This window comes from Gambusia affinis, linkage group LG10 (genome assembly GCF_019740435.1).
Source record: "Gambusia affinis linkage group LG10, SWU_Gaff_1.0, whole genome shotgun sequence".
NCBI lineage: Eukaryota > Metazoa > Chordata > Actinopteri > Cyprinodontiformes > Poeciliidae > Gambusia > Gambusia affinis.
Window position 1 is genome coordinate 20,539,456 of NC_057877.1, and position 12,461 is coordinate 20,551,916.

Sequence of the window (12,461 nt, forward strand, 5' to 3'; positions counted from 1 at the left end):
TATGAGCGATGAGTTCAAGGTGTCGCCAGATTTACTGGAAATGCAAAACTTGAAGTGTGTTCAATGAAATAGAGAGCAAGAAATTAAAGTTAAGCAGGGTAATTTTTAATGTCAAGATAGAAACAAGCCCATTTGACAATTTTACTTAAAATTGTCAAATTAAGTAAAATTTGACAATTTTACTTAATTTTCTGTAATAAATTGAATATGTTAGGGCTCTTAGTTCATCACATCTACTGGATGAACTGTTCCAACCTCCGATTGTATGGACCTTTACAGATAATATAATTGATTTGAAAGTATTTTTACAAATAGTCAGATGAAAAACTGTCACAATTATTGGGAAATGGGGGATTACGCTTTCTTCGTCAAGGAAAACCTGTTAAAAATGTGATTTACTGCAAGTATTTTGAACCTAATCAAGAAGTGCTCCTTGTATGGCAGAACAGTTCAGCACATGGTGACAACCAGGCGTCACCCCGCTCTAGATGTGTTCTCCTGTTTCTCCTGGCTCTCAACCATCTTTGTCTGGTTGGTATGTGTCTATGCACGATCCCGTGACCCAGCTTGGTCTAAATATAAACACCCAAGCAGTGTACTTCACTACTAAGGTGACATTACGCAATTCTAATCAACATGCTCTTAGTGAAAGATCTCTCGGGACATGAGCTGTGGACGTGTCAAAGATTTTGTGATATTTTGGTTGACCCCAAAGAAGTTATCAAGGATGGTTGGAGGACGGTGAGACGGAGCTTGTCAATTGAGAGCAATGCTGCTGTAGAGCATCAGGATTTCATCCCCGAAGTCTGAATTGGAAGATAAGGACCATATAGTTGTCTTAGATTTGAACTTTCTTATATAAGACATTCTGTCAAAGATGGGAAATGGAATAAGTAAGGTAAAGTATCACAAAGAATCGGTTTAGATCTCCAAAATCTCTTTTTGCATTGTTCATTCAGCTCCGTTTCCTTGCTCTTTTTAGATCCTACCTGACCTGTACCTTGGTAACATTAAAGGTAAGCCTTAATGTCAGTGAAGAAATGATTCCTTTTTTTTAATCATTTTCAGGACAGCATAGTAGAACACGTTTCAGTTCCTCATATGGAGGAGCATGTGGTGAACTGCTACACTGAGCTTGGTTTCTATAGAGTAGAGAGGTCACAGTGTGAAGCTAAACGACCGAAGTACTGTATTTTGACAAGAAAAAAAAAACTTTTACAGTACTGTTTTTATCTTTACTGAAGTTTTTCCTTTGTGTTTGAGGTGTGCAGCTGCTGGGGAACATAATTTTTATGTTGTGAATATGATGAGCGTTGGCGTGGGAGGGGATGCCCCGTGCTATGGGGGTGTCCCTGATATGAGATGTATTCCAAATGTTTCCACAAAACAGCAAACCAAAGCATGAGGTTGCTCTTTTTATATGTAATTCACACAGTGAACCATAACACGTAGGCAATAGCATAAATATGTGGAAGACTTTTTTTTGTAAACGTGACCTGTTCTGAAAAATGCTGTCAAATAGGAAACATAATACCTTTCATCTTAGGAACACCTTTTATGTTTTTTTTCTTTTATGCTTGTCACCTTGCCTATTTAAAGACATTTGTGCACAACAAAGGAAATAATAAGGTCTACCGTTATAAGGCTGCCTCTCATGCTATATATGTATATACATACCTAACTGTGTATATCATATTTTTTGTCTTAGTTTGAATTATCCAGAAAATTACTTTTTAAGGTCCATATGAGTTTTACAACTAAACCTTTGAGGTTTCCATTTATGATTTAAGTTATTTTAAACACATTCAGGTGAGATTCAAGTTTATTCAGCTAAAACTGAATTTCAAACATAATGTATTCAGGTTTAACTATAATATTCATCTAAATAAATTCACTTGATGAAGCTCGTAGAAAAATGGAGTCTTGATTTGGATACCTGCTATACTTTTCCAGATGTCTACATGCTGCACTAAAGGCTCAGAAATTGGGAATTCCCCCAAAAAACCACATTCACTGGGCCAGTAATTGGTGGATTTCCACAGTAGCTGAACCCTAAGCAAGTGTCTAAATCTAACCAGTTGTAAAATCCAAGGGCAAGCCAACATCTCAAAAGCAGTTCAGTGCTAAATAAACTCAGACATCCTACAAAACAAACTGTAAAATTAGTCACTACAATTCTGATGTTGTGAAAGTTGCAGTCCACCATGAGGCCAGAAGCCAGTAGTCTCTTCCAAACTGGATCTCTCATTTATGTACTTTATCTGAGTAAACAGAAAAAATGAAAGTTGCATCAAATAAATCAGATCCATTGATAACTTTCTATATTTGAAAGCATTTCTGTAAAATTTGCCTATTCTGAAATTGGGATTTTAGAACTAATATCTTAATATCATAAAACCATACCTTGAAACCACTTTTACACATAGGTAATGTTTAAATTGTCAGTGCCTAATATTATTTGGAATTTTATAGTGGGTCAAGTTCAGGCATTCTTCAAAGTAACAAAGTTATCAAAGTATGCAACTAATCTCAACAGTATACAGTCATATTCAGTAAATTAGAATATTGCAGAAAAGATTTTATTTTCAATATATCAGCTCAATAACTGAAATAATTAGAAACACTTCTATTTTCCTTTATTTGTGAAGGCCTGTTGCCTAAATTCACAATTTTAAATTTCAAACATAATGTATTCAGGTTTAACTATAATATTCATCTAAATAAATTCACTTGATGAAACAGATTTTACATTTCAAAACAGATTTTACATTTCTTTGAACACTGTCCATTGGACAAATATATGCCTTGATAGGTTGCAGATAAAAATAGAGATGTGAAAGGCTGCACATACTTTGCTTTACTGAGCAAAGCAAGCAATCATAGCCTTTTGCATTGAGTCCTTTTAGTCCTTTATCATTTGCTAATTAGGAATGTGGTGGGTCTAGCTGAATTATAAAGGCAATGCAATATTTCTTTCAGTCCCTTTTAGCTTCAAATTAATCAGAGAACAGATTAGTGTACGGCTTACACCTGCTGTCAACAACTGCAGCTTCTCAGTGAAGTTACCGTATTTTCCGGACTATAGAGTGCACCTTACTATAAGCCGCACCTACAAATTTTTTGAAAAAACTAGAAACGTACATATATAAGCCGCACCGGCCTATAAACCGCTGGTATCTCCGCCGCTCTCGGACACACCTTTGCTGTGTCCTTGCCTTCCACAAGGACACAGCATGAGGGTTTAAGGCCGCATCCCTGCGTCTCCAACGTCGAACCATGGATTCGTTCACGCCGAGTTTAGGTGCAGCGGCTCTATTACCCTGTACCCTGTACTGCCAGATCGATACTCCTCAGCTTAAAAGTGGCATCTTTTTCTTAGTGTTGCCTATTCTGAAATAGGCAACACTAATGACGAGGGGGGTATAAGTTTGAATAAATTTCTCCATTGTGCCTGCTGCTAGCATGTGCTTGTTCTAAATGAAGATTAGAACTTTCTTTTAATTCCAATTTTGACTTTCAATGATTCATTTTCCGCTAAAGAGCCCCCTGGTGGTTGAAGAAATATCCACAGAAAAGCCGCATGGTTCAAAGGGTGGGAAAAAAAGTAGCGGTTTATAGTCCGAAAAATACCGTAGTTACATTAGGTGCCAAGCTAATGCTAAGTTAGTTTATCTACATCTAAATCCAAAGAAATAAACTGATTTATAACAAAACCCTTCAAAAATAAATGTTTACATTGTCTTAAAAGATATTAATATGTTCAATATGTGACTTTCTGTCTTATATACAACATTGTGCCAGCTAGTCTTAATTTCAGTTTAACCAGGTTAACAAAAAAAATCAGTCCCAATCATACATGCATTACTAGTGATCAAACTAGAGGAGATACAGAGGCCTACATTACCAAGATGAGTCTTGATTAAAGCAACAAAAACTGCATTTGTTCACATTGATGAATCACATCTTATTTCTTTGGATAATTCAAATGCATAGTTTTAATTACTATGCATAATTAAAAAAATAGGTCTTAAATGTCAGATTTTGGCAAAAAATATGAAAAATAAAAGTTATCTTTTGCTTTTTGAGCCGTAGGGGAGCTACTAGCCTTTTCTCAATTTATGTTGCATAAAATATACCCTGGGAACATATAGATTGTGACTCAGGATTGCACTTCTCTTGGAAATACTTTGATAATTAAAAAATATTTGTTTTGTTTTACCACTTATTACATATTTTTGCAACATAGTCTCTACAGTTTAAGGTTGCTTAACGTTACTTGCATTGTAACAGGGTTTAGTGAAGGCTTCTCTAGGCCTTTTTGGGGTGGCATTAGCAGCATCCTGCACATTTGCAAAGCATGAGAAAAAAATGCTTAAAGCACATCTGTCCATCGTAGAAAACATTTGGCTTCCTTTTAAAGAACAAAATTTGATTAAAACAATTACTGTTTCTTGCTTTTGGGCCAAGCTGTTGGACTGTTTTAGAAACACTGGTTTTCCGGTTTTTCTTTCAGTTCAAAAGAAGAGCAAAACTTTTAAACCATACGGCCATATTTGCTTGGAAGACATTAAGGGAGGGGGGTGTTGTTGGGCAGAAAATGCTTTATTTAGGCTGCAGCTTTCATGCTGACATTTGTTATTGGATGCAGAAATAATTAAACATTTCTCGATTTTCTGTGATTCACAGATGCACAGGACCGGGAGCTACTGGCAAAGCACAACATCACCCAAATCCTCTCAATTCATGACACAGCTGCACCTGTCCTGGAGGTGAGGCAGCTTCAACTTGGGCGTTTTACATGAGCTTTTATGACCCAATGACCCGAACGTTCATCCAACTATAGAGTACTTAATGTCCTTTGAACTCAGTCACTTCCCCAACTGATCAGTACTCATTGTGAAAGTGTGAAATCTCTGCAGAGATATTTAACTCTTCAGAGTTAAATATAATATATCTTATCATCCTTTAGGTTTATCTATTTTATGTTTTCAACCTATTGAAGAATCACTTCCTGAAACATTTTTTCAGTATTTAAGATCATTAGTGAGATTAGAGCATTCAATGAAATCGTTATCAAAGGCAGCTGAAATAGACAGATGTTCATATTTTCATTTGTGTGACAGTCATAAGACATGGAATCTACCAGGTTTCATAGAACACAGTGTTTACTGAGGCTTCAGTATTGTTTGGAATTTCAGTCCATATGTGAAAGTCTGTGTCAGCTGATGCAGCTGCTTTTAGATGCTCTATTTTCTTCACAAGAAGCTTTTAGTTCTGCACATTGAGGTCCAAAAACTTTTGAACAAAGAACAAAGCCATACAACAAAGAAGGACAAAAAAAGCAACTTTTTTCAGTTTTTATTGCAGCTGTTTTAGATGTGTCGGTAAGTGGAGGAATGTTTTTATTTATTATCATATTGAATTGAACATGAGAAACAAGGTGAACAAAAAAAAGTGCTTGAAAATAATCGATTGGAATCATTTTTGAAAATCTGTTTGATAGCCCCAGTGTCCGCTTTCACAACTTTCATCTTTTCCTTGCTGAAAGCGATCATGAAAAGTGCTCAGTTTTCTGTACACTTTCTCCCATCCATGCCAGAATGTTTCATTGAACATTGAAGAGAAACAGCAACTTGTATTACACAGTATCACTACCTAAACTGGTCAACCACCAAAACTTTTCAAATGTTTTGGCCCACACATACTTCACACACTTTTGTTAATTTCTAATAGAAGACATAATCTGAGAACTATGAGAATTTTTCTGTAAAAAAAATGCATGACACTGCTTTTTTTAAAGTCTGTAACTAAAGATGACTCAGGTCGAGTTTAGACAGAATGGCCAGATGAGACAGTTTATTTGCATACTCAACAGTCAAACTGCTGACTGATTGATTTCTTGGAAGACGATGTGATGGTTCCTGTGAGAGGATGGTAAAATTTGCAACCACTAAGTCAGATGTGACATTTACATTGAAAAGATGCGGTCGTGATTACCATATTACAGAATAAAATGATGCAGTAATTTATATTTGATCAAATCTGTTACAAATACACTTCTCTTTACAGGAATGGAATTTACTTATGAGCATGCATAGGAATAAAGTCTCACATTATTCCTATGCAATAAAATGAAACAATGACAACAGTCATTGTTTCATTTTATTAAATAATAGTGATGAACTTGTGCAAAGACATGAGGTCCTTTCAGCAACTTCTTCCAGACCCTCAGGGTCAGAATTTAAATAAAGGCTGCGAAGACTGTGGATATATTTTTACTAATGCTTACGAAAAGTGTCTGGAGCACTTCCAGAGTTTGCGCTGTCCCTGAGGACTCAGGGGTTTTTGCACGAGTGCAGTCATAGCACGATGAGGTGGTTTCTGTCCAGTTAATGTACCATCAGCTGCCAGGTGCAACGAAGAGTAAACACACACACACACACACACACACCTACACACACGCATCCACCAACTCACACCCTCACTTTATGTCGCAATCTACATCGCTCACAGAACAAGGACTGCCAGGTTTCAGGGCACGTATCATGAAAAAACAGGAAGGGTGTAATAGCCACTGCATTTGCATCTAAATGACCTTGAAATACAAAGAGCAATTAATATATTTAAAATGACTGTTTTTGCAAGTGTAAAGAAACTTCTGTTCACAAAATACTGCACCTAATTTCTTTTGACATCTCTAATTTAAGCTGTTCCCTCCTCTGTGCAGGACATGACTTATCTCTGTATATCTGCTTCTGACCACTCAAAGCAAAACTTGTGAGTAGTGAAAAAGATCAGATTTTGGCATTTTATGTGCTCTCAATTTGTTAATTTATATTTTCAACTGAAATATGTCCATTTGATCTGTAACTAACACGTTCCACTTTAGATACATACCTCTCTATATTTAGAATGTTATATTTAATGATAAGCTGCTTGGTATGATGCTTTCTTCAGGACTCAGTACTTCAGAGAGAGCATCATGTTTATCCATGAGAGCCGGCTGAAAGGAGAGGGCTGCCTCATTCACTGGTGAGGAACAGATCTTAGACTCAATCTCTTATTGGTTTTTTGAAGCTAGGTGCCAGAAATCTTTTATTTTGAAGCTTGGTGCCAGAAATCTTTTATCTTTTATTTTATTATATATAATTTATTAGACCAACACAACATAATGCATAATTATGAAGTTTAAGAAAGTAGTAGTATATACATTAGTATATTTTTGCAACCACCTTTACTTTGAAAATTAAAAAGGTTGGGAAAGATTTAGGACTAAGGTGGAGGTCGACAACATTAACCACACAGCCAGATCTACAATTGAATGGTTTAAATAGAAGTCATGTGTTAAAATGGCATAGTCAAATTTCTGGACCTACGAAGACTTTTTCAACAAACCCTCTCCATCCAATCTAACAGTGATTAATTGGCAGCACATGTCTTGTCTTTAGATGTGGATGTGGAAAGCTTGTAGTAACATACTCAAGAAAACAGAAATTCCTGCCACACGTTTTAGATTTGTGCTTGTAAAAATCTTGAAACCCACATATACACAACTTTGTGTTTATCACATAAAAATACATTGATGTTTGTGGCTGTGATGTGACAGAAAAAAGATGAGAAGGTGAAATGAAATTTGGGTACATGAAGTGATGAATTATTGGAGATTTATTATTATGTATGTTTGGTTTAATTTTAAAAAACAACTTTGTGCAGTACCAATCGGAGGAAGAACCCAACAGGTAAGGCCATTAAAATAAAATATAAATTATAGCAACTTTAGCATGATGCACCTGCAGGTCTTGTGTCAGGTTTGTGTTTCATTGTTTTTTTTTTTTTGTTTGTTTGTTTTACAAAATTTACTTTTGGATTCTGTTTTTCTCAAGTCCCACCAATTTGATAAACATCTGAGGTAAAAAGGAAGATGATGTGCAAAACCTTTGACAGACTTGTGGATAGCTTGGAGAACTTTCAATGATTATTAAACAATTGAGTGCTTGGAGGGAAAAGACAAAAATAATTCAGAGATTACTGGTGACTGTATCAGAAAGAAGCATAAAAAGCTTGTATTCCCCTGTCATAATAAGAATTTACCTCAAAATGACTGAAAAATCTTAAAATTGTATTAGCTCTGGTCTCATTTTCAGCCACACCAAAAAGAAGCTGACTGTCAGGTTAAAAACTTTCATAGAAAATGTCCTCACCTTTCATCTTGTCTCATATCAAACAGGCAACGGCAGACATTTAACCACAGCGTCAGGAGTGGGTTTCACTTCTTTTATACTCTAATGCCGAGATTCTGCATATGAGAAGGATAACTAACTGTGAGGGTCTGTGCTTGTCAGCGTGGCAGGAGTGTCCCGGAGCGTAACCCTGGTGGTGGCTTACCTCATGACGGTGACGGGACGAGGCTGGGTGGAGTCCCTGGCGGCGGTCCGGGCTGCCCGGCCGTGTGCGGGCCCCAACCTGGGCTTCCTGCGGCAGCTGGAGGAGTTCGAAAACATGGAACTGGCAGAGGTTAGTCATTTGTATGAAAATATGGCTATATGAACATGTATTTTTAAGATGGACCTCTGAGAGATCAGAAATTGTCCATAGGGTTCCTACGCAGCCTGGAAAAGTTTCAGTAGTTTTTAAGTCTTAATAAATATGGAAAAGAATAACGTGAAAGGAAATAAAATGCGTATTTCATGAGTTGATGTCCCATCCAATTATCCATTGTTCCTTCCTCCTTCTTTCTCTTGCTCCATTCTTTCCTTCTTCCATTCCCCCTCCCTCCCTTACTTCTTTCTTTCCTTCCCATGCATCCTTACTTTAGTCCTTCCCCGTGTCCTTTGTTTTTTGCAGGCTCCATATTTGAAGCCAGCCCACAACAAAAATCTCTGTCATGAATTTTTTATTGAAAAATGTTTAAGAGCATTTTATTCAGGAAAAGTTAGAAAAATGCAGAAAATTTTATGTTTGTAATTTGTTGGTTTGTTTGGACAGTTATTTAACAAACAAAAGAAAAAAGTAAATGGCTTCCAGTGTTTTCATGAACCAGCCTAACTGTTGGAAGCACAATACAAAAGTCAAAGATGGAAAGTAAAACTAACTCTGGTCTGAACATTTTTACGATTGGCAGATTAACTTGTGAAAATTGAGGACAGGGTAATAAAGTAATCTTTACAAACACATTAGACTTAATAGGATTTTTTTCCTTCGTAAAATGACTATAAAACCTTTAGAGAAACAAGAACTAGGTGTTTGAATTCAATAAAATTGTGGATATTCTCAAATACTTACAGACTCCAATACGCTCACAGTCCACTTTCTTATGTACACATAATTGAATGATAATGTTATTTGATCTGAATCTTTTTTCCAAGACCTAAAAGAAAGATCTTCATAAAGTCACAAAAGGTCTGCTTGAGAAGATTAGAATAAAAAAATACAAAGAAATTAGGGAGACTTTTTCATTAGAGACAACGATAAAGTTCTTTCTCCCCTCTTTTCAGTATCGAGCCTGGTGGACGGAGCGGTACGGGAAGAGCTCCTTTAATGACGATGAGGAAATTCAGAATCTTATCAATAAAAAGTCTAATAACAGTGTCGGCAGCAGCAGCACTGTCAACATCCCTCCAGCTCTGGGACCAAGTCACACATGAAAAAAGATATTCTGCTCTCATCACCCCGGGCATACAAATCTGAGAACTGTTGGAATTGCATCAGCAGAAACTTTCATCCAGGAGTTCTTTGGTATCAATGACTGGTTGAATCTCATGTTTGCAGATTGACCGGGGGATTTCATATCTCTGTTGTCATGTCATGTCTTGGCCTCTAACTGTCAAAACAACATGCAAGGGCAGCCAAGCGGGACCCCAAGGAAGTATGTACACAAAGTCCTGAGTGTGAACACACAGTTAGTAGCGGACACTCCCCCTCTGTGAGTTATGTTATGCTGTGTCTTGAACTTGATATATGAGTATTAGTTTCTATGCAGAGAGTGGAAACTAAAGAACAGTTTCCCAGTAAACATACCACAGCATGTGTTTTCTTTTTTATTACTTACGTTATTATTGATATTATTTGAATTTATTTGTATTGCCTTATGTCCAGCTAACAGTAGCCTCTGCATAAAAAAGACAAACAATTGTATATTGTGGAAGTAAATTTTTATTAATGTCAAATTTCATCCACCCACTGAGGGAGTTATGAGTTCATTTCAAACAGATCAATGAATTTTTTGAACTATTTTGACTTTCACAAATTTAACTAATGTTGCTTTTGACACATGTATCCAAAAAGTGTTTCTTTTTGTTTTGTTTTTAAAGAATTTATGTCCTAAACCTTTTCATGTTTTGTTCAGTTACACCCAATAATTCGAATGTTTTCATTGGGACTTTATGTGATGGATGTACACATGGTAATGCATAATTGTGAAGTTGAAGGAAAAATTATGCACGGTTCTTAATTACTGGTGTATTTTTTAGAAATAGGAATTGCATGAATATTAACCATCCCTCCTGAATCAAGACTTTGTAGAACCACATTTTGCTGATCTTCTATGCCTCAATGATTTTGCACATTAAGCTGAGACTATTGCCAAAAGTTCTTTAGAAATTAGCTGTCAGAATCTCATTTGAACATCACATTTTTAAGTCATTTTGAATTTGTTATATTTGTCTAGGCTTTGACTAGTCCATTATAGCAATTCGTTCATCTTTGATGTAAAACATTCCATTGTAGTCGTGACTGTCTGCGTAGGGCTGTGTCTCCCGTCTCAAGTGTTTTGCAACAGACATTCTTTCAGAATAATCTCATAGTTAGCTCTTTCCATCTTCCCATTAACTCCAGCCATTTTTCCATCCCTTGCCCAGCCTGACCATGGGATGTTCAAAGCCTGGGATATTGTTTTGTAATCTTACTCTGCATTAAACTCTCCATAATATTATTCCCGACCTGACTGCTGTGTTTCTTGATCTTCATGATGTTTGTTCATTATATATTCTCCAATGAACTTCTGAATCCTTCACAGAACATTGTGAAGAAATGCACCACTCCTGGTCAAAAACAACCAATCAGAACCAGGAGGAGTGTTATGGTGCTATCAATCAACCTTGTATACACACTACTTAACGTGCAAATGGAGGAGAAAAAACTCACAGTTCCAGGAAAACCGTTTTTCTGCTGTCATCAGCTAACTAGCCTTTGCACTCACCAGAGGCTCAACTGATGGGGAGAAGCTGTAGTGTTGGAGAGAGCAAGAGGAGTCTTTGAGCAGTGTACACAAGCATGATTGACAGTGCTAAGACCCTCCTCCTGGCTGTGATTGGTTGTTTCCGATTGAGCAGTGGAAACCTGTAATTAGCACTTGGAGAAGACAGGGGAGTTAGATTTTTTCACAGATTATGTGTCTAGTGACAGTTCTAAGTGAAAAATATACGTTTTAAAATAAAAATTACATATCCAAGGTCTAATGTGACTTCCTCTAAACTTTTGAATGCACATTTTTGACTTTTCAGTTTTTCAGTTCTTTTCGCACAACTTGCTGTTCTCCAAGCTTAATGATAAAATTCATATTAGCTGTTTGATCCCTGACTGGATCAATACATTTCCTGGTTCAATCAGAACTGGTATTTAAACAATTCATTTTAGCTTGCTGTTCACGTTTTGACAGATGAGACCAAGACAACACCAAGCAACTGATCAAGCTTACCGAAGCAATCAATAAGTCAACTAGTGAAAATCTTGAGAAGTTCTTATTAAGCTGTAATCGATGCTGAAGAGCTCATGATTTGTTATAGAAACATTGGTATTTTTTGGTGTGGCATAAACAACACTATTTATGCTTTTGTTTCAATGAATTGTTTGAGATGAGAAAAGCACTATTGCATGTTTGTACTTAAATGCCTTACTTTCATAAAAATATTAGTGTCCTGCCAACTTTTCACGTTTTCCATAAATTTTACTCAAAAGGCAGATATCTCTTACTTTTTGTTAGTAGTGTATTTTATGATGAATTAAAAGTCATGAAATATTACTCATTTAAAATTAAAACATTTTGTTTTTGTAAAGCTTGTGTTTTATTTTCAATCTCCACCTCTGAAACTAATTAACTCAGCAGGCGAGTGTGACTAATCCAATATTTGTTGGATGTTGAAAGAAAGGTTAGACAACATTAAAATATATTTGTTCTATAAGGACAGTTTTTGACAATTATGATTTAATTTCTGTTTTAAAATGTCATGAATCAGTAGACTGAGTTTGAATGCTTATTAAAACTTATTTTTGTGCCAAATCCCATGTACCTCTACTTCTTTATTTAAAGGCTCAATGATTGCTACATTGCCTCTGCAGGAGCTTTTAAATCCACTCTATTCTTGAAAATATTATTTCTAAAGGAGTTGAGATGCTGCAAATGGAAACTAGAGAAACTTTAAATTCTCAAAGAACCCCCACACACATACACACACAGTCTGTTT

General features: G+C 36.1%; 1 protein-coding gene across 2 annotated transcripts; it reads left to right on the plus strand.

Annotated features, from left to right (window-relative positions):
* Window positions 1-628: 628 nt before the first annotated feature.
* LOC122838812 (dual specificity protein phosphatase 22-B-like) lies at window positions 629-10,930 on the plus strand. 2 transcript variants are annotated; one of them, XM_044129777.1, is made up of 7 exons: window positions 629-898; window positions 983-1,016; window positions 4,687-4,769; window positions 6,728-6,777; window positions 6,958-7,032; window positions 8,351-8,514; window positions 9,495-10,930. In XM_044129777.1, the coding sequence occupies exons 1-7, from the start codon at window positions 878-880 to the stop codon at window positions 9,536-9,538; spliced, it is 471 nt and encodes a 156-aa protein (XP_043985712.1). In that variant the 5' UTR covers window positions 629-877; the 3' UTR covers window positions 9,539-10,930. The 2 variants fall into 2 exon arrangements, with proteins under 2 accessions (XP_043985712.1, XP_043985711.1); XM_044129776.1 differs by having other exon boundaries at window positions 632-898; window positions 8,343-8,514.
* Window positions 10,931-12,461: the final 1,531 nt, after the last annotated feature.